Consider the following 26,697-nt stretch of genomic DNA (forward strand, 5'->3'; position numbering starts at 1 on the left):
ACATAAATGCTTCTGTTTTCTTGCATATTGCTTATTCAAGTAATGAAGTTAATCTTTACATCATCCGGGTTACTTGTTTCTGTTTTCTTCCTCTGCTGTCAAAACCCCAACAGATGTGATTCTTAACTCTTCCCTTTAGCATTGATGACCAGCTCAAGGCTCGACATTGCACGTTCTACATGGTGGCCATAGGCTATTTCAGTTACTAGCCAACGGTTGGCTTTAGTTTTAAAGTTATTTGGTGCTAGCAATGTCTTGCATTGAGTTACTGATGACAAACATTTGAAATAACATGAATTAAGACCCTTATTCTAGAGTTGCTTTATTATTTTATCTTTCAATAATGTTTTATTTTTCTAAAGGCTCAATAATTTCAATAATCTTTCAATAATTAATTGAGCCCCTATAATTAAATATATGATTAATTTTGAAATATTAAATAAAATAAAATTTTGAATTTGTCTCTAGTTTTAATTCATTTTTAATTATTTATTATTAAAAATAAATATAATTGTAATAATTTTAACCATTTATTAATTTTGTAATTGTTAAATAATTTTAAAAACTTCTATTATATATCATTTTTAATCTAATGTCCTTAAAAGTCATTTTCTATTTTCACCTCACCGCTACAGTTGCGTTTGAATCCAAACACACACTCCACCGCTGTTTCTAATCTCACCGCTACAATATCCAATCTCACCGCTACAGTAACTAATCTCACCGTCACCGCTGTTTTTAACCTCACCGGAGCTAAACACACCGCCCATCCAAACTAAGCCTTAATCGAATGGAATATTGTTTCATGAACTGGAAATTAGTGATTTGAACGGTTTGATCATTAATCTGATTATTAAGACATTGGTAATAATTGTCTTTTTTTTTTAAAATATAGTTATCTTTGTTAAATTTACTTTTTTTTAAATACAATTGTGACACTAGGCTATTTTTGAGGTGTGTTAAATATACTTTTGATTCCTTTATAAATAATTTTTTTTTTTAAAATAAAGAAAGTGGCATGATTATAGGGTCTACCGTATGCACCAAGTAACATATTATACTTGGTGAAAGCATTGAAGCATAACCCAAATGTAAACCACCCCATGTTTCCAACATCCTAACTGAAAAAAACCGCTCACTTGATAACTTCCCTGTCCCATAACCTTAGTAACTGCCCTCACTCCTACAAAAACACCACAGCCTCCATTTTTACAATTTTTCCTTCTTTCAACTCTCCATTGTCTCTTTGATATTTTCTTCTCTCTTTTCTTTTTACTGAAAATGAACGAAAACATTGATTCTGATCATGGGTTTCGATTCCTTTCTTCTGTTACCCAACATAACGTCCTGGACTTGCCTTCTTCTTCAAGCAATACTGTGAATTATGATCCAAAACCCCGCAAGAAACGTACAAAAGTAGTAAAGGTCGACGTTGGTCAATTCCCGACTTGTTCTAGCACCACCGTTTCCAGGCCTAAATATGCCAAAAAACCTGACCCTGCTGCACCAAAGATTACACGTCCTTGCACTGAATGTGGCAAGAAGTTCTGGTCATGGAAAGCACTTTTCGGACACATGCGATGTCACCCTGAGCGACAGTGGCGTGGAATTAACCCCCCTCCTAATTATTGCCGCCCTGTTAAAGCCGCAAGTAATGTGGAGACCTTGATGACTGAGGACGATCATGAAATTGCAGCCTCCTTATTGATGCTGGCAAATGGTTCCACCGCTAGTGAGAGCGAATGTGGTACAAGTTATCGACCCGAGGTTCAAGAAACCGAAGCTTTTTCACAACATTTGGGTGCAAATATCCGTTTCGAATGCTCGAGTTGCAAGAAAGGTCTCGCGTCACACCAAGCATTAGGGGGTCAGTGGGCTAGCCACAAGAATGTCAAGGGTTGTTTCGCGATAACAAGAAGCGAGGGCTACGATGTCAAGGATCATAGCTTTGATGAGGATAAGATGATGATGGTGTTGGGTCACAAGTGCAGCATTTGTTGGAAGTTGTTGTCTAGTGGTCAAGCCTTAGGTGGGCATAAAAGGTATCGTTGGGAGAAAAGGGATGATGAGGCATCATCACTCAACCTTTTGACAGCAAAGGAAGATTGTGGATTGGATCTGAATTTACCACCAGCTGCTCTTCAAAATGATTCATATCCCTCAGGCTTAGCTTTGGATTTGAGGTTAAGTCTCTGAAGAACTAAAGTTGTATGTGACTTGTAACCTAGGATTAGAATTATTCTGTATACTCATATATTTGACACCGATTTCCTTTTTATTTAAACACTAAACCCAACTTAGTACTATGTTTAAATAACATTTCCAAATTTTTATTTGTTTTTGATCTTTAATTCATCCAACAGTTCATGAACGTGATATCTAAAGTTGACACACTGTAAACATGGTGAGGAAGAACAAATGTTTGTTTCTTCTACCATGTAATTTCTGGGTTTCCATTTAAACACCTTGCCACCATTGATATATCTGTTATTAATAAGTGGAGTTTAGCTGAAGCAAAAGTCAACTATTCTTGGCTGATTCGAGATTTCTAAATCCAACATATAATAATAATGTTCCAGGTATCTATCTAAGCGCTTTCATGTATCAAACCACTACTACTGCATGTCATCGTCATCCTGTTTGACAGTAAATTGGTAGGTATCCACCATCATCTCCCCATATCGCCAAATATGAAAATCATTCGTCAAGGATAATAAATATATATAAAACCAAAACCTTGGGTTTCATCTCCATCAAAACTTATATTGATTATCAAAGCAGAAGAATCTCCATTTTCAAACTATAATAACAATAAAAAATGTTTTTTTGGGGGGGGGGGGAGGGGGATATCCACTGTGAATCCCTTTCCCTTTCATCGTCAGCAACAATTTTATTTTTTCATTTTTTTTTCTCCCTTCAACAAAAAAGGATAGAGTTGACTAATGAACGGCCCATTCGTCACGTAATCACTAACTCAGACTCTCCTATTGTATAAGAGAAGAATACATCACAAACAAATATTGCTTTATCCAATCTTAAATTAATTGATTCATTTGTCCATTTCCTAACCACAACCTTTTTCATATTTTTTCACTAACTCCTTTCCACTTTTAATATCAATTATCTTTCTTCTCAAATATCATCAAATACAAATTTAATCATCATTCATAAATGGGTTAAAACCTGCATATTTTTTTGAACGTTCCACTACTACAAATATATATATATATATATAAGGAACAAAAGAGAAAAGAATAGATTAATTTTCTTTTTCAGATATTAAGATATAAGGTGAATAAAAGCGGTGTCCACATGAGAATAAAGTAAGTTTACTTGGTTTTGGTCATTTTCGATAAGTTTAATTTCTAGCTCTTAATTAGTGATTAGATTAACATCAATCACTTCGAGTTGATAGCTGATAACCCCCTTTTTCTAAAAAAAAGAAATTATTAATTAAAAGTGGGAAGAAATCAACTAAAAGAAAATGAGAAACTTTTGAAAGAAAAAAAAAAAGAGAAGCTCAATTAGAAGCATATATAAAATGACCCCCACTTTTAATTGAAATGCAAAATTCAAAACCTGACAAGATGCTTGATGTCAGACATGAAAACCAATGGCTAAGCTCAAGAAGAAGAAAAATGGAGGAAAGATGTGGTTAGGGTTAGCCAACCTCAACACATCCACCATTTAAACCATATACAATAATAGAATTTTAATTTGGATTTTAAAACAGAAATATTTTGAAAGCAAGTAAGGAATAATATATAAAAGTGTGATTTGTGTTGCTTTTATGTAAATAAACAAAGGAGCAACCATGTTACAAAGAAAGGTTAAAAAAACAGGAACAATAAATAATGAGTAGCAGCTGAAGTCATCAATGGGGGTTGAGTTAATAAAATAAAAAGGGTTGGAATATTTTAGGGTAGCAGAGCTGAAGTCATCAATGGGATGTGCTAAAACATTGATTTAATTATCATAATTAAGTTTAGAGATTTGAGAATTATTAGGTAAACTTGTACTGTTTCCTGGAGAGCAAACATGGGTCTGCCTGTCTTTGCTCAAGCAATCAGATTTAAGGAACCCTTTTACTTTCTCTAAATTATGACTCAGTGGGATTCCACATCTGAATCATGATCGTAAATAAATGTTGTTAATTAATGAATAATTAGTATTAAATTGAAGCAAAGCATTATTGCTTGGATGCGGCAACCCGAGAGAGGGAGAGGTCATGTCATGGCTTCCCCAGAACGTAAGAGCCATTTTGCCGAGCTTTTCAACCATTTTCTGCATAAAAACAATGGCCCCTTCGCTCGTTGCACATTCTATTCTCTTTAACTTCCTAACTATTTCAAATCTGTCCAAAAAAACTCTGTAAATGTCTCCATTTATCAATTTCTGCACGTATCTTTGTTGTAACTATTGAATTAGTATTTTTCTTTTATATCTTTATGGGTAAGGTTAAAAATAAGACCTCATTTGAAATAATCTTTTGACTTACATTATATTATATTTTAATAATTAAGAGACATGTCATATTATTAACTCTACTTATCAGTTTCCATGTCCGCTTTATTATGATTTCTATTTTGACACTAAAAATTTTATCAAGCTTTGATGCTAATTTTGTTACTAGTATTATTTATTCATTGTATTTTAGTATATGAATTAGTAATAAATTTATTTTATTTGATAATTTTTAGCTACTTATATGACTTGTTTTGAAAAAATCAAGAAAAAATTCTACTTTTTTTTATAAGAGTTTTTTGCTTATTTTTCTAGTTTCAAATTAAAAATTGTACTCAGGGTTGAATCTAGGGATGCTCGTAGGGGTCCCAGTCCCCCTAAAATAGAAATTTTTTTATTTTTAACTTTTAAAATTTTAAATTAATAAATATAAATTTGTACTTTGCCCCCTAAAATGATAAAATTTTGATTTAATCCTTTAAAAATTATATTTTTACTATCATAATAATTACGATTTAATTTCGATCCTCTTAAAAAAATTTCCTGACTTCACCCCTGATTGTACTAACTATTTTTTTTATGTCTAGCTATTATAATACATGTGCAATAAATAAAACTTTGCCTTATATTATCACACTAGTATCAAGATTTATAATCATAAAATATCCCTATTTTAAAGGGAATTATTCGTCCAACTTTTGGATCTTCAAGATCATATTTACTAATTTATAGTATCATAACTATCTATTTTTTATTGTAAGTTAGCTATCTTAAAGAGTTGATAGTTGAATAATTGAAACTCACTTGTGTATTAGTTAGCATTGTAGAGTGACTTTTAAATACTATAATTTTCATTCTTTTACTTTATTATTTTCTTACTTTTTTTAAAAAAAATTAATTGGCATCAGAGCTATTTTTCTTAATGATTTGTGAGCATAATTGAGACTAAAAGTACTATTTTTTTTCCAAATATTTTATGTATTCAAAGATAAGAATTATCAACTTTAAACAATAACAGTAGGGACTTACTTTGAGGCTTTAGATCTTTCATAGGTCATGGAAAAGGAATATAAAAATCCTCCATTATAAAAAATAAAAAGAAAACTTATCCTAGTTGGTCCGAATCAAAAGCCATAAGAAAAAAAAAAGGCAAGAAGTCCAAGGCAAAAGCAACTTGTTTGCTATTGTTTCAACAAGTTTCACGATAATTATGTTTCTCAAATTATCCAAACAAGTGTAGGACTAACTCAAATGAAGGGATACAATGCATGCATGTGTTGAATTTAATAAGGTAATGTTTCGGAATTAGGATTTAAAAAATGGTGTAAATTGAATAGTAAACTATTTAGTAATATAACAATCATGATCATTTTTCAAATTCATGGATTTGCTAGAAGCCTATTTAATAATGAAGTTGCAATCCTTAAAATATTTTTGGATTAAACAAATCCATGTTTTTATACATTTCTTATATTTGTTAGATTTAATCTCAATAAATTTATACATAATATATGCATTTTATTCTTACCATTTACATAATAATTGAAATCTAAATGCAAATTTTCTAATTTATGTTCCCAAACGGAGCATAAAGGAATTTGAGTTGTAGAGGATAAAATTGTTTAAGACAATTAAACAATACTTATACAAATTACTTGGCATTGCCAACAAAGTACAGTTGCTTGGCACTCATTTTTTAGATTCCAAAATGGTTGAAAAAAGATCTTGTAACAGTGCTTGAAATATATGAAACTTCAACAACCGCCTCTAAAAACACAAAAGATTTATTTAAAATTACTTTGATAGAGTTGTTGCTAATCAAGCACGAGGAGGTAGGAAAGCACAAAAAGAAAAAAATGATAGAAAGACTTCGGTGACATTTGCTGAAAAGTCTGCAAACGACCAAACTCCTAGCAAGGTAGAAGTTCAAAGAAAAACTACCCACCTTGTTAGCATTGCGGTAAAATAAGTCATCCACCATATGAATGTTGGAAGACACTGGATGCAAAATGTAGCAAACGCAATCAATTTGGACATGAACATGTGTTTGCAAATCAACCTATAGAAGCACAAAGAAGCCCATGTAGTTGATCAAGACGGGGAAGAATAAATGTTTGTCACAATGTATTTTTCAACTAAAAGTTCTTCAGAAGAGCTAGTTGGTTACTAGTGGTTGCACAAATCATATGACTTTTGACAAAACTCTCTTGATGAATTTGAAGCCTTCTAAAGCCATTAAGTTAAAATAGGAAATTGTGGTTATATTTATGCAAAAGGGACAAGAAATATTGCAATTACAACAATTTAAGGTACAAAAACATAGTAAATATTTTTTATGTACCTAAAATTGATCAAAATTTAATAAGTGTTGGTCAACTACTAGAGAAAGAATTTAAAGTATCCTTTGAAGAATTTAAAGAATTTGCTATTGAAACTATGATCTATCTAGTAGTTTTATATTGAAAATTGATAATAGAAACATTAGTAACAGCAATTAACCATACATCACCCTTCAACTGTTGCTCATCATTGCCTCTACTCCCTAGGCGCAATTGATTCAATCCTACATTTATGACAAATATTCTAGAAACACTTAAGCAACTTTTCATTTTCTGCAACGTAATGAACTACCCGCTACTGTACCTTCCGAATCACACACCTTTCTCTCAATTTATAAAATTTGGTGTGTCAAGGCAAGCTATTTTGTAACCTAATTTATAATATTTGGTGTGTCAAGGCAAGCCATTTTGTAACCCATCTTTCGACTTTTGGGGAGGAGAGGAGACTATTGTTATACCTCCTTTTAGACTTGGACATATGTCAAATGAAAAACTATATGCGAAATAGCTCTTTGACTCTACATTAACTGACCTCTCCCACTTCGATGCCTTGGAGGCCAACCTTCTCGAACTTCTTCTCTTCCTCTGACCCTTGATTTAGCAAGGGACCTAAGCTACCTACTCCTTTCTAGGAGACATGGACCTTGAACTTCTATAGATAGTCCACTCACTTGGTAAGTATCTTTGACAGGCACCCGCTTTTTAAGTGTGAACACAATGTTCACACACCCTTAAAAACCATTGTATCCCACTTGAGCATAACAACCTTGTATTGCCATAACAAAATGGGCCCTAATGTGCATGTCCTTCACGTACTCCCTAATAGAAACATCTTTGCAATGACCTACCATGTCATACTAACAGACAAGAGGATCTCTCCTATAGATACCCTCTCAAACAATGGGAAAAATGATCTTTTGGAGCCCTTAAGCAATTCTTGAGCATTAATCCTCCTTAACCTTCTCCCCAACTTTCTTCTTGTCCTCTTGTCTTTTCTAGATCTCTACCTCTCAAGGTGAACCAACCTCCTCAACATCACCACATCCTCTTCCTTGTTCTACTCTTTGTTGTACATTTATCAACAATAATTATATTTAATTTAGGGGAGGGGCCCACTTACACAATGTAAAAACTAAAGTAGTTTTACACACTTCCATAACTATTTATATGATTAATATTTTAACGATACAATCGTTGAATTTATCAATATAATTGTACTTGTCATTCATGTAAAATTTCGAACCGATTTGATATCCCTATCATATCGATCTAAAATACTCTATATATTAATAAATATTCAACAGTTGAATTTTTTAAAAATAAAACAAATAGTTAGAAGTTTTAAATTTACATCAAATTTGGCATGAATGATCTACATGAATAGGCCATGAAAAGTAACAGTTGGATTGTTAAAATACTAATCATATAAATAATTATAGAAATATGTAGAATTACTTTAATTTTTACATTGTGTAAGTGGATCATTCCCCTTTATTTTAATTTTATATTAATAATTTTTTATTGAAATATGCCTATAATTTTAAGTTGATAATAAAAATGTCATTAATAAAATCGTTTTAATTATTATTTTATATTAATAATTTTTGTCATATTTATTTGAAAGAAACTTAAAAATGTACTACATATTTGGTTAAATTACTTTTTGTTATCACATAATAATTAATAATATACTAATATTTATTCCTAAATTATCTAACGAGATGCTAATAAATAAATAGATATAATAAGTTACTAATATGTTTGAATACTCTAAATATGGAGTGAATAACTTAAAAATACCCAAAATTTTAAAAAATTAAATTATGTCATTTTTTTGAAAACTTACAAGATTAGGCCAATTTAATGAAAATGTTTTCAACTGAAAACGTTTTTAACTAATTTACAAAAAAAACGCTTCTAGTTAGAAGCGTTTTTAGCGTATTTGCAAGAAAACGCTTCCAACTAGAAGCATTTCCCTAAACTGTCACTCACCCCAACGACTATTTAATTAGTCATTGGGACTAACGGCTCCCCTCTAAAGACTATTTTATTTTTCTATATAAATTTCCCCATTTCATTTTTTTCTTCAATTCAATCTCAACTCTCACTTACATTCTCAAATCTCTATCAAAATTCTCTATTCCCTCTTAATTTATCATTCAAAATTTATTTCTCTCTCAACTCTTTTTTTTATTAAAATTGTCTTAAGATTTTCGTAAAATATTTTTTTATTACAATTTATTTCGTGTTTTTTGAAATTAACAGTAGCACAATCTCTAATCCTTTTGGATGGCAAGCACATTTCTGTCGATCAATTGCAAATGGTAATAATTTTTTATTATATTTAATGTAATTTAATTTAACTATTTTCTTGTTATATTGGAATTTAATATTTTATATGTTTTTTTATATATAGGCGGAAGATCGAATTTTGAATACGTATATTTGTAATCTACCCGCTCCTCCATCACCCTTAATCGAACTCTACTAGTGAAATGCTAGATTTTTGCACGTGGCCCTTATCGGTCGGGGGTGTAAATTGGACCCCACACTTGCAAGCTTGTTGGTGGAAAGGTGGAGACTCGAGACACACACATTTCATCTTCTATACAGCGAGTGTACTATCACTCTGGAGGAGATGTAGTTACAGCTCGAGTTCACGCAGTTGATTAGAGAGATGTATACAAGCAACTTTTGGTGAGGGTTCCAAAAACGATTTATGGAGCTTGGATAGATATGAATTGGTTAAAAAGAAATTCCAATGTGCTCAATGAGGATTCGATTAAAGTCTAAAGAGAACAACGTGCTAGGACTAACATCCTTATGATTATCGGGGGTCTCCTAATGCCCGATAAGTCACGAAATCTTATCCATTTAAGATAGCTTCTAAAACTGTACTAGAGGTTGAACCAAGAAGGAATTTGACTCACAACCGTCGACCACACCGATGTGGTACACATTTTGACCGAAGATTGGATTGATTTATTTTATTTTTGTACTTGTGACGTAAATTTTTAAATAAATATGAAATGTTTTTTATTGTATCGATGTTGTACATCCTTATGTTTTAAATAAACATTATTTTTGGATCAAAATTGGTTGTCATTGTCATTTCATATTATTAAATCAAGCATGCACTAGAACAATAGAATAAAGTTGTATTTTTTTTGTATGGTATAATAAAATCTGGTGTTTACAAGTTACATCAAAATTTGAGTATGAATTAAAAAATTAATAAATATGTTAATGAGGTGTTGTCCTAATATCATTCTGTCGATGTAGACATGACGACATTGTATGCCATGGGTTCTTATACCATCTGTATAAGCTCGGTTGGTTTGACTTCTCCTGAATGTCCATGTTGTTGTGTATCCAAGTCGATGTCGGCCGACCTTTTAATTTGCGACACAATAATCTATAGAGTAAAAACTCGAATGGAGCACTCGATACAAACGTCCACATATATTCCTCTAGGATCGATGCTAATACGTTTCTCCACATGTTATACATGTGTTCTAGTTTGTACACTTCATCCATAAAGTTCATGTGATCCAAACATTGATTGTTACATGCTGTAATTGCATAAGTGCATGGAAAACGAATTGCGTCAAATCTCCCACAGTTGTAAGTTCGTTGTTTCAGGTCTACACGATATGCTCTCTCGTTAATACCTTGGTCTGGTCTATTGAACTCCATAACCCGAAACAATAGGTCTTTGCACGAGTGACACATTGGATACATACAGTTTGCTCGTGCTATAGCCTTCCTAATTTCTCTCAATACATTATTGCTGCAGATGCAACCTCCCTGCATTTGTCCAACCTATTTCTTCGCTCACTTTGGAAAAACTTCAGCCAAACAGAAATATGTTTCATTGACAACCGAGGTTATTGGCAAATGGCATGCTCTTTTCAATACGGAATTGATGTATTCTACCAGATTTATCGTCATGTGCCCATAACGTAGACCTCCATTGTACAATTGTGTCTAGTGATCGAATGACATATTAGAGAGGTACCCCGCCTCGACACTGTTAATTAACGAGCTCGTACCCTATCGAGAAAGTGAATAGTTAATCCATAATACTCAACATCTGCTAACCGGTTAAATATCAAACAATTGAAATGGTGGTGAATACATACCCATGTTGATCACTTTGCATAATTGTATTGTCCATGGTAGTTCACTGTAACATGCCTTAGATAATACCTACGGTGTGTGTGGTCTTAAAGGCTTCCCTATCGTTCAATTGTGGCCAGTATGCCATGTCCCTTGTCGGAAATGACACATATATCAGGTTGGGGCAAACATGTCTCCCCAACCTAGAAAAGAAGAAATCCCAATTGTCTATTAACTCTCCCGGCATTATTGTAAAGGCAATCATTAGGATTTTCTGATTGTCGTTCTATGCCATAACCAACAACAATCGATGGGTATATCTCCCATACATAAAGGTACCATTGATTTTTACCAATGGCTTACAGTATTGGAATGCTTGTCATTATTGTTTGAAAGTCTAGAAGAAACAATAGAACACTCAACATCCATGGAACAATCAGTTATTGTAGTACGTAGGCATCATTCTTAGATTGGTTACGCAACCTGGAACGTACCTCTCCAGTACTTGACACAATTGCCATAAATCATTGTACGACGCATCCCACCCATTATGCATATTCTCCAACGGCTTTTGCTTTGCGATCCACGCCTTATGATAGGACGACGTGTAATCAAACTGGCTATAGATATTTTCAATTAAAATCGAGACAAAAACCTTAGGACTCACTTTGATTATAGGTAGTATTATATTTGAGATCATCTCTGAATCTAATTTTGGATAATCCCATGAAATACTTGCAACAACACGAGTACGTTAAAATTAGCAATTCAACTCTTTAAATACCAAATAGTTTTGATGCAGTACTCGTTACAACACGTATATGCGGAGCTGTGTATTTCTTTATGGTCCATATCCCCATCTTCTTCTTAACAGAAGCCATGATTTTCCATGCACATCTGATGTCTCGCATTGCACACTTCGCCTTGAACTTGTCAGATCGAGATTTAACAATGTGGAAGTTCACCTTGTTCTTGATGTTGTATCACATCTTACATGGAACGTTTCCCTCTAGGAATTTCAACTCCAAACTTTTCCCTACTCAACCATGAAATATCCCGGGATTTCCAAGATATATTTTTTGAACCGATCTCAATGTTCAAAAATAATGCATTGGAAAAAATAATGCACTGAACCTATCTGAATGTTCGAAAATAATGCACTGTAAATAACTATCAAAACTTAGTTGCATTTTAAAAAAACTTGAAAAAAATTAAAAACTAAGATTTAATCAAACAAAGTAGTTCAAGTTTCGATTTTGAATCGAATTGAATTTTGCAATTCGAATAATTCAAATATACGATGGGTGTAAATACGATGCTTCTAAACATCGAATTAAATAATTATTAACTTTACATATCAAAGAATTATAAAAAATATATATATAAAAAACTTAAAAAATATATAAAAAACCCTAAACTTTAAATTTAAAAAATATAAAAAAACCTACGAAAGCCTAAATCCTAAAATCCACAAAACCATACCCTAACTTTACTTTAAAAAACAAAACTTTAACCCTAAAAAAAATGAAACGCAAGGAAAACGCTTCCAGTTGAAAATGTTTTTATAAAATCGGTCTAATCTCGTAATTTTTTTTTAAAATTTTCAGTATTTTAGATTATTCACTCCTAAATATGATAGTGTATAGATTTTTTTTCTAAAAGAATACATAAATACATAAATATGTTTTATGTCTTCTTCATTTCTTTTGCATTTTAGCCATTTTAGCCCAACTAAAAAAAAGTTCACAGAGCAATAAACTCTTCCCTTTTTTTAAAGAAAAATATATATTCATATACTGCTTGTTTAGAATAATAAAATTTATAGTTGTCTATATGATACTTTTTAGAGAAAATTTTAGAATTTTTATTATTTAAATTTATTTAATTATATTAAATAATTTTATACATCTAATAATTTTATTAATTAATAATATATGAACATAATTTATGATATATTTTTTTGGTAAAACTTTTAAAAGATAAAACCAGGTTAATTAATTTTATCTTAATATGCTATCATTTTCATTAATGGTTAAATAATATATTGATTAATTATTTTTTAATTTCAATTTAGTAATATAATAACAAATAAAGGGTTTTCTAGTACAAATTTAAAATTTTCTCAAAATTTGTCTTTTTATATATACTAATTTTTAATGTCATATGCATTACAAGTAATTTTACTATGTTCATCTATTTCATTAAATAATAGTTTTATTTCTTGGATTTACTGTAAAGTACAATTAAACTATTTTAATAATTGAAATATTATAATGAAATTCATATTTTAGAATATATTAGTTTCTAAAGCTACATGCGTTGCATGTGATTTTATTATGTCTATATAATTCATTAAATAATAATTTTATTTCTTGGCTTTACTATAAAATAATCATATGATTTTATACGTCAAATTTATAATTACTTCTTAAATAATGTGTTTTTAATCTATATAATTAGTGCAAAATAAAATCCATTACTCAAATAGTTAAACATAATTAAAATATATTAACTTATTTAGCATTTTAAATATTATAATAGTAAAACTTTTAAATAATAATTAAAATATTTTTACCATATTCAAAGTAGAATATAATTTTACTTCATATAATTAATATAAAATAATATTATTCAAAATAATAAATAATAAACATAAATAAAATATATCAATTATTTTGATCATTCACAAATAGCGCTAATAAAAAAAATCCTAATCATTATTAAAGCTCTTGTTTAAACTATAAAAAAATTGAAATATTAAAAAATTAAACTCTTCACTATTTATTTTTTTAATATTGAATAAATTCACTATAATAATTCATAATAGTTCATAATATAATTATAATATAGTAGATTAGATTATAGAGATATATTATTTATAAATTTTTATATATGAAATATAAAGTTACCTATTTTATAAATAATTAAAATTTATTATTTAAGAATAATGTAATAAAATATTTTTTATTTTTTGGTTAATGGAAACAAAATAATTGAAATATAAAATAATTCAATAAAAATATAAGTTATTTGTTTGTATATAAATTCATTTAATAAAAATGATAAAACTTATAAAAGAAAAACATATCTAAATGTCTAATTCATTAGTATAATGAATAAAAATGGTTATGTTGGTCTGTTCAAAAAAAATTCTAAACTCGTGTCTTTAAATATATTATATATTATAAATGTTGAAAAAAGTATATATATAAATAATATAAAAACAAAACAAATTATAGATTATAGTGTATAATATCTAACTCAACTCAACTATAAAAGAAAATAAAAAATCTACGCTAGAGCTTATGCTGGTTGAAAGTACATAACAAGTTACTCTATTATAAAAATTGAATCTAATTAATTAAATAGATTAATTTAATTTTAGTATTATAAAAATAAAATAAAGAAAAAATTTAACCAAGTGATTATAGTAGTTTAATATAATTATTATTTTGAAATTTTTTTATCATCTTACAAATAAAATCTATTATTTGGAGTTAAATTTCAAATGAAAAAAAAATTGGGAAATTAAAATTTGTACAAGTAAATAAAAATTTGTAATCTATTTTATAAAATAAGTAGCATACATTAATGAAATTTAGTTACATATGTGGCTGTCCGAGAACGTTGAGTCAACTGAATGAAGTTCAATTAAAGAGGGTATGGTCAAGAATCTCTTTCGCATAACCTACTTTGTTTTTAATTATTAAAAAAAAAATGAGTCCACTTATTAGATTTAAAAGCAAAATAGTACAAACACACATTAAATATATAGATGAAATGCAGGGAATCTGAGCAGGCTAAAGAACAAGCAACATAACCCCAAAATTAAAGAGAAAAAACACCCAGATTTTATGTTTTAGTTTTTACTATCCATTTTTACCCATTGTGGTAAACAAAATCTGATTGGTTGTTGAAGTGGGGTCTTATGTTTTCCATATAGAGAATACTGTTCACGCGTATGACTCCGAGAGTAGTTTTTATAATAACACCGCCACAGAGTCCAACCAAAACTGATCACTGTGTTGCAAATTGGCTTGTATTAATATATATATATTCGCTTTTGTTTTTGTTTTCTCTTTTACTTTTTAATGCCTTTTTATGTGATTGGGTGTTGTAAGAAGGAAAACAGAAGGAAGTTTCATTGAACAGAAACACATCTTTGTTTAGATTTATTAGGTTGCTTCACTCAAACTCTATAGTACACAGACAACGAAACCCAATGTACCAAACTGGGTTTATTTTTCTCAAAGATTCTTTGTAAAGTGAGTCCCTTTCTTTTCTTTCGTTGTATGTTTGTTTTTATGTATGTGTGAGGGTTTTTGCTTTTGTTTTTTCTTTTGTTTTTTTAACAGTAAGGTTTGGGAATTTGTATGAAACTAAGGGTTTTAAGAAATGGGATTCATGGTGTTTATGTTTGAGGGGGCGTTTAGAAATGATTGATAGTACAAATTCTAAGGACGATGGGTTTGATTATTGTATGGGGAAGCTGATGGTTTGACTTGTGGATTAATTTGTTTTAAGTCAACTAAAACCTGCAAGTACAATTGAGGTCTATATTTTATAGCAGTACTATTGTCCGTTTTTATATTTTAACTGTGAATGAACAACTATGGAAGGTTTCTTCCTTCTGAAATGCATTTCTGATTGCAGTTCATGATTCAAAACTAACTTTTTCTTGACGATGTTTCTGCGCCTCGGACAGATTGGGATTCTGGATTCTGGCAGAAGGAACCTTTCCTGGAAATTCCTGTTTTTATTTTTCATCTTTACTGTGCTTTTGTGTTTCGGCTCATGATGATGATCATGTTTACAATTCCAATCTAATATATAGGCTCTGTTACAAGCTAATTTGTCGACATGGAAGGCGATGGTGCTGTTCCCAGTGACTTTTCGCCCAATTCTACCTTTGTGGATGCTGCCATGGATTTGGACCTTATGGATGAACTCTTGTTTGAAGGGTGCTGGTTAGAGACTAATGATGATTTCAACTTTATGCAGCCTGCTCCTTCTACGTCTAATGATCTCAATCAGTCTATTACTGTTCCTTCTAATGCAAACTTACATCAAATGCATCAAGGGGAGACCGAAAGATCAGTTTCTCCCCCTCGTGACGGGTCAGCTGTCGGGAATGCTTCATCATTGTTACAACCTGGAACTTTTATAGTTCAAGGCACTGAGTTGGGCAGTAGATGGTGGATAGGACCAAGCGCAGAATCCGGTTCTTCTTTATCCGTGAAAGAGAGACTAATGCAGGCTATTGGATATTTGAAGGAATCTACAAAAGATAGGGACCTCCTTATTCAAATCTGGGTGCCTGTAAACAGAGAAGGCAAACATGTTCTTACTACTGAAGGCCAGCCATACTCTCTCAATACGAATTGCAAGAGTCTCGAAATCTTTAGAGATGTTTCTAAATCCTATAACTTCCCGGCCGAGGAGGATACAAAGGAATCAGTGGGGTTGCCTGGCCGTGTATTCTTGGAGAAGTTGCCTGAGTGGACACCCGATGTTCGTTTCTTCAGAAGTGAGGAATATCCACGTATTAGCTTTGCAGAGAAGTACAATGTTGGAGGATCTCTTGCTCTTCCTGTTTTCGAGCGAGCAAACGGAACATGTTTGGGTGTTGTTGAGATTGTCACAACTATTCAAAAGAGCAATTATCGTCCCGAACTTGAGCACGTCTGCAAAGCTCTTGAGGTCTACTATTCTTTTTTCTTGTTCTTCTTTATTTATCATCTGAAACTGTCATAGTTTAATCAGTTAACACTGTAATAACTAACTGTATATATAGTTTTAGGACTTGTTCTGCTTTTTATTGATAAAAGTTGTCGATAAAGTCTAAACTCGTATTGTATCTTTAGGATTTGACTTTTCATTTTAAAAAAGAAAATTAAATAGATTAAGGGAAAAAAAAAAACCTTTCAGAAGTGCCAGTTGCCATGAATCAGTTTATTGGGGTCTAAATAATTCATATCCACATGCAGGCTGTTGATCTAAGGAGCTCTCCCAACTTCACTCCTCCTAATGTTGAGGTAAATGAATGGTATCTTAAAACCGTAGTTTTTGATGGTTCAAAATTTTATCATTCGTTTCTGAGACCGAAGGAAGTTGTCTAATGCACAGGCTTGTAACGAGTTGTATCAAGCTGCATTGCCTGAGATAGCCGAGGTTCTAAGATCTGTTTGCAAGACATATAAACTGCCTTTGGCTCTGACATGGGCTCCATGCCTGAATCAAGGTAAAAGTGGATGCCGACATTCTTATGAGAACTTTTATCATTGTGTCTCCACCGTGGATGCTGCTTGCTTCGTAGCTGATGAAGAATTTTCAGAATTCCTTGAGGCATGCTCGGAGCACCACATGTTCAGAGGCCAAGGTGTAGTTGGTAGAGCATTCACGACAAACAAACAATGCTTTGCAACTGACATAACAGCCTTCAGCAAGACAAATTATCCTCTCTCTCACCATGCTAGGATGTTTGGATTACGTGGTGCTGTAGCTATTCCACTACAAAGCATTTTTACTGGATTGGTTGAATTTGTTTTGGAGTTGTTCTTACCAAAAGATTGCCATGACAGTGAAGCACAAAAGCAGATGCTGAACTCATTGAGCAGTTTTATGCAGCAGGCTTGCCAGAGCTTGCATGTAGTTGTGGACAAGATGCTGGAGGAAGAAGTGATCCTGCCTGTTAAGGAAGTTGTAGTTGCATCGGACGTTAGATCAGACAATGAAGAAACTCAATTTACGGTTTCTTCTGCAAAAGAGAACTCTCCGGAAGAGTCATCGTGGATTGCCCACATGATGGAGGCTCAACAGAAGGGTAAAGGTGTTTCTGTCTCGTGGGAATATCAAAAGGAAGAACCAAAAGAAGAGTTTAAGGTGACAACTCATTGGGAAGACACTCAATTAGAGTTACATGATAAGGAGGTACTTTCGGATTTTCAGCAGCTTCATCAAAACGCTGAAAGCAATGCTAGTGTTGAGGGAGGTGGGGGTGACTCCAGTTCTTCTGGTGGGCGTGGCATTTTACCCAGTAAAAGAGCAGGTGAGAAGAGACGAACCAAGATGGAGAAGACAATCAGCTTGGAGGTTCTTCGACAATACTTTGCAGGGAGTCTTAAAGATGCTGCCAAGAGTATCGGTGGTAGGGAAATACTTAATTAGAATTACAAGCTTCACGTTATTACTCATTCAAATAATCATATAGCTCAAGTAATGTTACCACATAAATGCAGCAATGCATCTCTTGTAGATGGAGATCGATTTAGCCTAGTATATATACATATATAAGGTGTTATATAACTTAAGACACCCTAGTTCTTATTGATACAATGAAAAGTTAATTTTCAAGATACGGTGTCCATAGAACAATGGAAGGCATCTTGCCTTCTATGATGTTTTCAGCCCGGTTTCTGCCTTTGCATTCTTACCGCCACATTTCTGTCACTGTACCTTATTTTGGATTGATATTCGCAAATGCTGTTGTCATCCATACATTAGCAGTTTGTTCCATTTTGTCTCAAAGAGAGCTTAACAGAATTCATTCTATTGCAGTGTGCCCTACTACTTTGAAAAGGATATGCAGGCACCATGGGATCACTCGATGGCCTTCTCGGAAAATTAAGAAGGTAGGCCACTCTTTAAGGAAACTCCAACTTGTGATTGATTCAGTCCAAGGTGCTAAGGGTGCCATTCAAATAGGGTCGTTTTACTCAAGCTTCCCGGAACTTAGCTCACCAAACCTTTCTGGTAATGGCCCTTCTTCGTCTTTGAAGATCAGTGGGCATTCAAAGCCATCTGAACCTCAACTTGAGAACTGCATGTTCAGCCAAGGAGCTGCTGCTCTGAAGTCTCCATCTTCTTCATGCAGCCGGAGCTCTGGTTCAAGTACCTGTTGTTCCATGGGAGTGAAACAGCATAGTACGAGTATCAGTGCATTATGTAGTTCAGATGGGTTGATAGTGGAAGACCCTGGTGGAGCACTAAAGAGAGCTCGTAGTGATGCTGAATTGCACTCGTTGAATCAAGAGGAGCCTAAGCTGCTAGCAAGATCCCAAAGCCATAAAACATTGGGTGAGCTTCCACCTTTGGAGACACAACCAGGGCCGAAAACTGGTGGCCAGAATCTACGAACCGGGGGTGCCTTCAGAGTAAAAGCAACATTTGGTGAAGTTAAAATAAGGTTCAGCTTGCAACCGAGTTGGGGTTTTAGAGATGTGCAACAAGAGATTGCAAAGCGATTCAAAATCGAATATGTCAGCAGAATGTGTCTCAAGTACTTGGACGATGATAACGAGTGGGTGCTTTTGACGTGTGATGCTGACCTTGAGGAGTGTAGAGATATATACAAATCATCTCAAAGCCACACAATCAAAATCTCCCTCCATCAAGCTTCTCATCCGAATCTAGGAAGTTCATTTGGTAGCAGTGCCCCATTATAACATCAGTTCCCTTTTGGATATATTTGATGGTCGTAGCAGTTTGTTTAGGATCATATGATTTTTATTTCCTATATTATTTGTAACAAATAATAATACATCATGAGTTATATAAGACACCATGCAATAAAAGCAAATTGGGTGGAAGGTCAATAACTTGGCTGAGGATTGTGAATGCATAATTGATATCATTTGTTGTAGTGAAAATGTTCTGCTTCGTTCAAGTGTGGTTCAATGCACTTCAAATAATAGATGGGGTCGGATCAAGGATCAAGTTTAGGAGAGGTTACAGTGCTTTTGCGAATGCTAATTTTCTTTGAAATAGAGAGTATTTCAGTTTGCAATCTTCCTCTGCACTGTTTAGACCATGGTACGGTACTTGTTTCCACTAAAGTTAGCCTTCCACTCCAAAGAAGACCATATCATTTTGAGGCCGGTGGGATCACCAATGTTTTCATTGATAGAAAACTTTCCTCTTGAGGTGGAATAAAGAGGTATTTGGAAATATGCAACGGAGGAAAGCCTTAGAAATGCTCTTAATCGAGGCTCAAGTTGACATAGTCAAAAGGAAGATAAGAAATGAGCTGAACATTTTGGAGGAATACGAAAAACTTCATTGGATGCAGAAGTCTAGGAATACTAATTTTTTTCACGCAATAGAGTATAGTGTTTAAAGAACATTGATAATGTATGGGTTGAGGAACCACAAACCATGAAACAATCTTCTTGGACCATTTCAAGAGTATATTCTATCAACAAGACACGGGTGACATCCAAAATATCAAAAGCATATTATAACACTTAAACTTTCATCATCTTCGAGAGCTTGATAAGCCATTTTCAAAGAGCAAAATAAGAGAAGCAATTTTCCAAATAGGTGGATTGATGGCAAACCTAGCTTATTCTATCAAACTTACTAGAATATTGTGGGTCCACTGACGACTGGGGCTACCTTATCTTTTCCATCCAATGGGTTCTTTCTACGAGAGCTTAACAAAACTACCATTGCTCTTATACTAAAGGGATATCCAATCTAGAGCTACAGACTTTCACCTTATTAGACTCCGCAATGTGGCTTATAAAATTATTTTCAAGGTGTTGGTCGATAGACTAAAGATATTATGGAGCTTGTCTCTCCCTTCCAGAACGCTTTCGTTAAAGGTAAAATGATTTCTGACAGTATCTAGTGGCTGGAGTAGTTCTCAATTAACATGAGCGAGGCTAATGATAGGGTAAGTAGGAAATTCATTCAGGCAGTGCTAGAGACATTGGGATTCAACTATCTATGGACCAGAATCATTTAACAATGCATAACTACGGTTTCTTATTAGGTTCTACTTAATGTCAGCCTCACTAAACAGTTTACCCCTCTTAGAGGTCTCAAGTAGGGTGATCCTATCTATTTGTTCTTTGCAAGAAAACATTCTATCCCTCTGGCCGCTTTTTTATGGAAGCGGAAGACAATGACACTGTTGCTGGTATTAAGATTGGACGAGTGGCTATTCTCGTCAATCAGCTTTTATTTCTTGACGATTGCCTTCTATTCTTCAAAGCTAATGTTCAGGCATGTTAAAGCTATCCTCACAAAATTCTGTAATTTATCAGGACAAATTATTACCTTTGAGAAATTGGAACTTTTTCTGAGCCAATCCACCAAACAAAATAAAAGAAGATGATTTTAGTTGTGAAGAGAATTGACAAGCCAGGTAAGTATTTGGGGATATTAGTAACAAGAAAGCTTTTTTCCAAGGCATCCTTGATAAAATCTAGAATAAACTAGCTCTCTTGTTTTAAAGCCCCTCTTATATCTACAATAAGATGATCAGATGTTGAGGGCCTTTTGGTGGGGTCATAAGGTTAGTGAAAAGAAACTTCACTTATGTAGTTGGGAGAAATTGCGTAGACCCATACAAGAGCGTAAATAGAGTATTGACATAAAAAGTTGATTAACGAAACTCTGCTACGCATTTACAGTTAAGACTCTAAAGGCAAAATATTGCAGGAATAGATATATTACAACCGTGGAAACAAAACCTTCCTACTCAGGGATGTTTGTACTTTGTAATTTAGGAAAAGAAATACAGTTATGGGGCGACTCGAACTTCGAGGTGGGAACGAGAAATAATGCCACATTCACAAGGGCAACTGACACGACAGCCACACAGAGCTCTCTTCGAAATTTCTTAACGAAAGATGGTAAGGCAGAGACGAAAGATCCATCAGAAGTACTTTGGGGAATGATTATTGGCAAGACATATCTAACATATCCTTCTTCTCCTTCGATAAAACAAAATGGTAAGGAAGTTTGATCACAACAGATTATTTTCTATTAAGCCTGCACATTACGCACTATGGGATCATAATTTCAATGATAGGATTACCGGTAGTGAGATGGGAAAGAAGGGGAAGGTTTTATGGAAGCTTAAGCTGTTTAAGCTCATTACATTTTTGCGGAAGATTTCTTAACTACCTCCCTATGAAGGATGAGCTTCGGAAAAGATCGATTCCAGTGGAAAGTTATTGTCCACTTTGCAATGATGATGACGAGTCCTTAGATCATGTTTTTCGTGCAATGCAACGTTGTAAGAGCTGTTTGGTTTTGAAGTTTTATGTCTTAATGTCAATCTTGACTTAGTAAAAGATAGGATATTCCGTTGGCTACAAAGAGTTTTATACAAACTTTACTTGCACACCTTGGGGTATATGAAAAGCTAGAAATGCGATTATCTTCGAAAAATCCAAACTGAACACCTGATTAACAGTTGGTCTTCTCAATTATGAATGTAAACTTTGAGATTAATAATAAGCATAAACATGGGAGATTGACAGCTCAATGTCCTTCAATGTGAAGGTTAGAGGCTAAGGATGACACTGAATATAGATGGAAATTAACCTTCAAGTTAGAAAGGAGGGGTTACTATGGGGGTGCAGCTATTCTCAAAGATGAAAGGGGCGATGCAAGAGACCATCAACTCAATCGAAGATTCAAGCCAGCATTGCTCTAATCCGTCACATTTCTCAAAATGTTTGAGCAAGGAACAAGGAAATGCAAGCTATTCAATAAAGATAAATTTTGGAGCAATATCTTTGTCGAAAGAATAAAGGTAAATTGGCAACTTGAATTGGCTTATGCTGATATACGATTTCTTATTTAAAATTGTTAAGTTTTAATCAAAGAGATTAACAAAACAAAACAAAGCAAAGAAGTTTGTGTTTGAAAGATCAAAAAACTGAAGCAAATCGTATGAACAAATTGAGAGAACAATAGGCAACTCTCATTACTTGAATAAGTAAAAATACATGATACATAAGTAGATGGATTACATTGGTAAAAAACAAAGCTTGCTTGTGCAAGTAAATAAGCTGTTAAATCAGCATAATGACATCCTAAATGACTGCTAAATCAGCTAAGAACATGATTAAATTCTAGCTGAACATTACATAAAAAGATTACAACTAAACCAACAAAAGTCAAATATTATAAAAAAGGCTCTTTAACCGAATTACACCATGGACATTTCCATGCTGCTGCTGGATTGCTTGGTCACTTGCATGCTCGTGCATGATTGCATGGTAGCATGCATGTTGCTGCTGTAGTTGCCACCTTTGAACACTCCTCCTTGGCTACTAAGCAGCTAACTCCTATATCCTTCCTTAAACATTCAAACCTTGCAACAGTCAATGGCTTGGTCAGAACATCAGTAAGCTGATCCCTCGAACAACAATGTACCAAGCAAATTTCCTTAGCCAATTCTGCTTCCCTCACAAAGTGATATTTGATCTTGAAATGCTTTGTTTTGCCATGGAACACAGGGTTCTTAGCAATGGCAACAGCAGACTGGTTGTCAACCTTAATCTCAGTTGCTTCTATCTGACTAGCATTCAAGTCATCCAATAGCTTTCTAAGCCAAATGACTTGATTAACAGCAGTAGCAGCTGCAATGTATTCAGCTTCTATAGTGGATTGAGCTACTGTTTGTTGCTTCTTTGAACTCCAACTAAAAACACTTGAGCCTAGCCTAAAGAAGTAGTCTGATGTGCTCTTCATGTCATCAACTGAACCAACCCAGTCACTATCCGAATAACCAACAAGTTTCAACTTCTTTGTTCTTTCAAACTTCACACCAAAATTCAAAGTCCCTTTAACATATCTTAGGACCCTTTTTTCTACTTTAAAATGTGCAACATTGCAGCAGTGCATGAACCTCAAGAGTAGGCTAACAACATACAGGATATGTGGCCTTGTTGCTATCAAGTAGAGCAGACAACCAACCAAACTTCTGTACCCCTTTTCATGAACTCGATCATGCTCACTTGTGCTTGACAGTTTCTCTCCTAGTGCAACAGAAGTGCTAGCAGGCTTGCACTTTGACATGCTAAATTTGCTTAGAACTTTCAGTGCAAATGCTTGCTGGCTTATGAAAATGCCTTGTTCTTTCTGGTTTACCTCCATGCCAAGGAAGTATGTCATCAAACCAAGATCTATCATCTCAAAAAATGTCTTGCATTTGCTTCTTGAAGTCTTCAATTAGCTCACCTTTGCTACCAGTAACTAGCAAGTCATCAACATACAATGACACAATCAGCAAAATCTCCTCTCCAGCCTTCTTGACATAAAGAGTAGGCTCACTTATGCTCTTTGTGAACCCGAGCCTTGACAAGTAGGCATCGATTCTATCATACCAAGCTCTTGGAGCCTGTTTTAGGCCATACAATGCCTTCTTAAACTTGTAGACCTTGTGTTCTTCACCAGAAACCTCAAATCCTTCAGGCTACTCAATGGAGATTTCTTCTTTGAGAAATCCATTCAGAAATGTTAATTTTACATTAATTGGTGTACTTTCCACTGTTTCTGAGCTGCCAGAGTAAATAGCAGCCTTATGGTGTCCAATCTTACAACAGGTGCAAAGGTTTCAAAGAAATTAACCCCTTGCTGCTGACTGTAGCCCTTCACAACCAACCTGACCTTGTGCTTGTTCAAGGACCCATCTGCATTGTTCTTAGTCCTGAACATCTATTTGACACCAATAACCTTTCTATTTCCTGGCCTATTGACTAGCTCCCAAATGTCACTCTTTTGAATCATTCTCAATTCAGCTTTCATAGCCTCTTGCCAGCAGCTTTCTTTTGCAGCTTCAGCATAGCAGGATGGCTCAACTATAGTCATGGCACACCTTTCATAGATGTCTTCCAGTGTTCTAGTGCCTCGAATAGGTGCATCATCATGATCATCTTCAGCTTCAGCTTCAATCTCTGCAGGCTGCAGGTCAAGACTATTCTGATCTTCCTCAAGCAGGCTTGCATTAGTTCCATCCCATTTCTAGTGCCCTTCTTCATTAAACTTTACATCCTTGCTTACTATGATCTTCTTAGTCGAATCAAAGATCCTATAACCCTTTTTCACACTACTGTAGCCTACAAACACCCCTGACATGGACCTTTTTTTCAAGTTTAGCCATTTTCTCTGCTGGAACCAGTGCATAGTACAAACAACCAAACACCTTCAAGTGTGAGACAGTTGGTTTTTGTTCAAACCAGGCTTCAAAGGGTGTTTTACCCCTTACTGCATTAGTTGACAGTCTGTTCAGCAAGTAAACAGATGTGTAAGCCTCAGCCCAAAAATTGTTAGGCATTTTAGCCTCAAACAGAAGGCACCTGGCCATGTCAAGAACTGTCATATTCTTCCTCTCACAGACACTATTTTGCTGTGGTGTGTAGATGGTTGTCAATTGGTGTTGGATTCCAGCATCATCACATATCTTTTGGAACCTTTGAGACACATACTCGGTTCCATTATCTGACCTTAAGCATTTTAGCTTGTGGCTGGCTTGGTTTTCAGCCAATGCCTTAAATTTACAAAAGAAGTCAGCAACATCTGACTTTTGCTTCAGAAAGCTTACCCGGCAGAATCTAATGCAATCATCAATAAACAGTGCAAAGTACCTGTTGCCATTCAGAGAGGTGGTTTTCATAGGTCCACAAATGTCTGTATACACTAGCTGAGGCCTCTCTTGAGCTCTCCAAGCTTTGTTGACAAGAAAATGCATTCTGGTCTGCTTGCCAAGTTGACAAATCTCACATACATCCTTCTTTGGTTCGATCCAGGATATGTCATCTACCAGGCTCATTTTGTGCAACAGGCCAAGTGACTTGTAGTTCACATGGCCCAGCCTTCTGTGCCACAAACTTGACTCATCAACCTAAGCCACATGTGTTTTTGGTTCTAGCTGATTCACATCTAAAATGAAGCTTCGATCATTCATGGCTACTGTTGCTAACACTTGATCACCAGCATCTTTGATCACACAAGCTTTGCCTTAAAAAATGAGAGAATAGCCCTTCTCCAGTAGCTGACCAACACTCAGCAAATTTTGGTCAATATCAGGTACATAAAGAACCTCAGAAATGGTTTTGTTACCTGATTTTGTGCCAATCACAGCCTTGCCTTTACCTTTGGCCACTATGAGCTCACCATTCCTTATTCTGACCTTGGACACAGAGGTGGTGTCTAATTCCTTGAACATGATTCTATTTGAAGCCATGTGATGAGTACATCCACTATCAATCAACCACATCTTACTAACCTTGCTCGAGCTTGCAAAGCAAGAAGCTGTGAAGACATGCTCTTCCTGTGCTTTAACATCATCAACAGTCTAATCTTGATTCTAATGGTGTGGTTGTGCTTTTGGCTTGTTTTTACACACTTTTTCAATGTGTCCAAGCTGTTTGCAGCTTCTACACTGAATTTTAGGCCTGTACCAGCAGTATTTTTCAAGGTGTGTGGTTTTCTTACAATGAGCACAAGGTGGAAACTTCTTCTTTGTAGTTTCTTTCTTTCATTTGTCTTTCTTCTCTGTCCAAGGCTTCTTTCCTTTGAAATTTGAGCTCGAGCCTGAGCTTTCTCTGCTTCTGGCTTGAAAAGCTCCTTCAGAATGCTTCTCCATTCTGTTTGCTCTTCTTTGCTCTTGAGCATATAGAGCATTTATCAACTCTGTTAAGGGAATGGTTGATAAGTCCCTTGAGTCTTCCAAAGAGGAGATTTTTTATTCATACTTCTCTAGTAAGGTTGTTATGACTTTCTCAACTACTTTGTGGTCACTAAACTCATCCCCAAGTAGTCTTATGTTGTTAACAGTGGCCATAATTCTGTCAGCATATTGCTTGATGGTTTCTGAGTCTTTCATTCTCAGATTCTCGAAGTCCCTTTGTTGAAATATGTATATATTTTAAATTTATTTAGGTAGATAAATCTTATTTGGTAGATAAGTTTTATTCATATTCTAGAAATATTTTTATTTTATCTTTTAGTAGTTTACTAGAATAAGGGAACTATT

General features: G+C 34.0%; 2 protein-coding genes across 4 annotated transcripts; both read left to right on the forward strand.

Moving 5' to 3' along the window:
- The first annotated feature begins 1,281 nt into the window (after positions 1-1,281).
- On the forward strand, positions 1,282-2,279 carry LOC107925397 (zinc finger protein ZAT3). Its single transcript, XM_041093298.1, has one exon. It carries the CDS (start codon positions 1,282-1,284, stop codon positions 2,194-2,196), a length of 915 nt encoding a protein of 304 aa, XP_040949232.1. The 3' UTR covers positions 2,197-2,279.
- A 12,617-nt stretch (positions 2,280-14,896) lies between these two features.
- LOC107925447 (protein NLP2) lies at positions 14,897-19,570 on the forward strand. 3 transcript variants are annotated; one of them, XM_016856135.2, is made up of 5 exons: positions 14,897-15,187; positions 15,757-16,622; positions 16,910-16,957; positions 17,049-18,069; positions 18,480-19,570. In XM_016856135.2, exons 2-5 carry the CDS (start codon positions 15,783-15,785, stop codon positions 19,364-19,366), a joined length of 2,796 nt encoding a protein of 931 aa, XP_016711624.2. In that variant the 5' UTR covers positions 14,897-15,187; positions 15,757-15,782; the 3' UTR covers positions 19,367-19,570. The 3 variants fall into 3 exon arrangements, with proteins under 3 accessions (XP_016711624.2, XP_016711623.2, XP_040968709.1); XM_016856134.2 differs by having other exon boundaries at positions 14,899-15,187; positions 15,628-16,622; XM_041112775.1 differs by having other exon boundaries at positions 14,948-15,187; positions 15,576-16,622.
- The last annotated feature ends 7,127 nt before the right edge of the window (positions 19,571-26,697 follow it).

The sequence above is a fragment of the Gossypium hirsutum genome, chromosome A01, assembly GCF_007990345.1.
Source record: "Gossypium hirsutum isolate 1008001.06 chromosome A01, Gossypium_hirsutum_v2.1, whole genome shotgun sequence".
Lineage (NCBI taxonomy): Eukaryota > Viridiplantae > Streptophyta > Magnoliopsida > Malvales > Malvaceae > Gossypium > Gossypium hirsutum.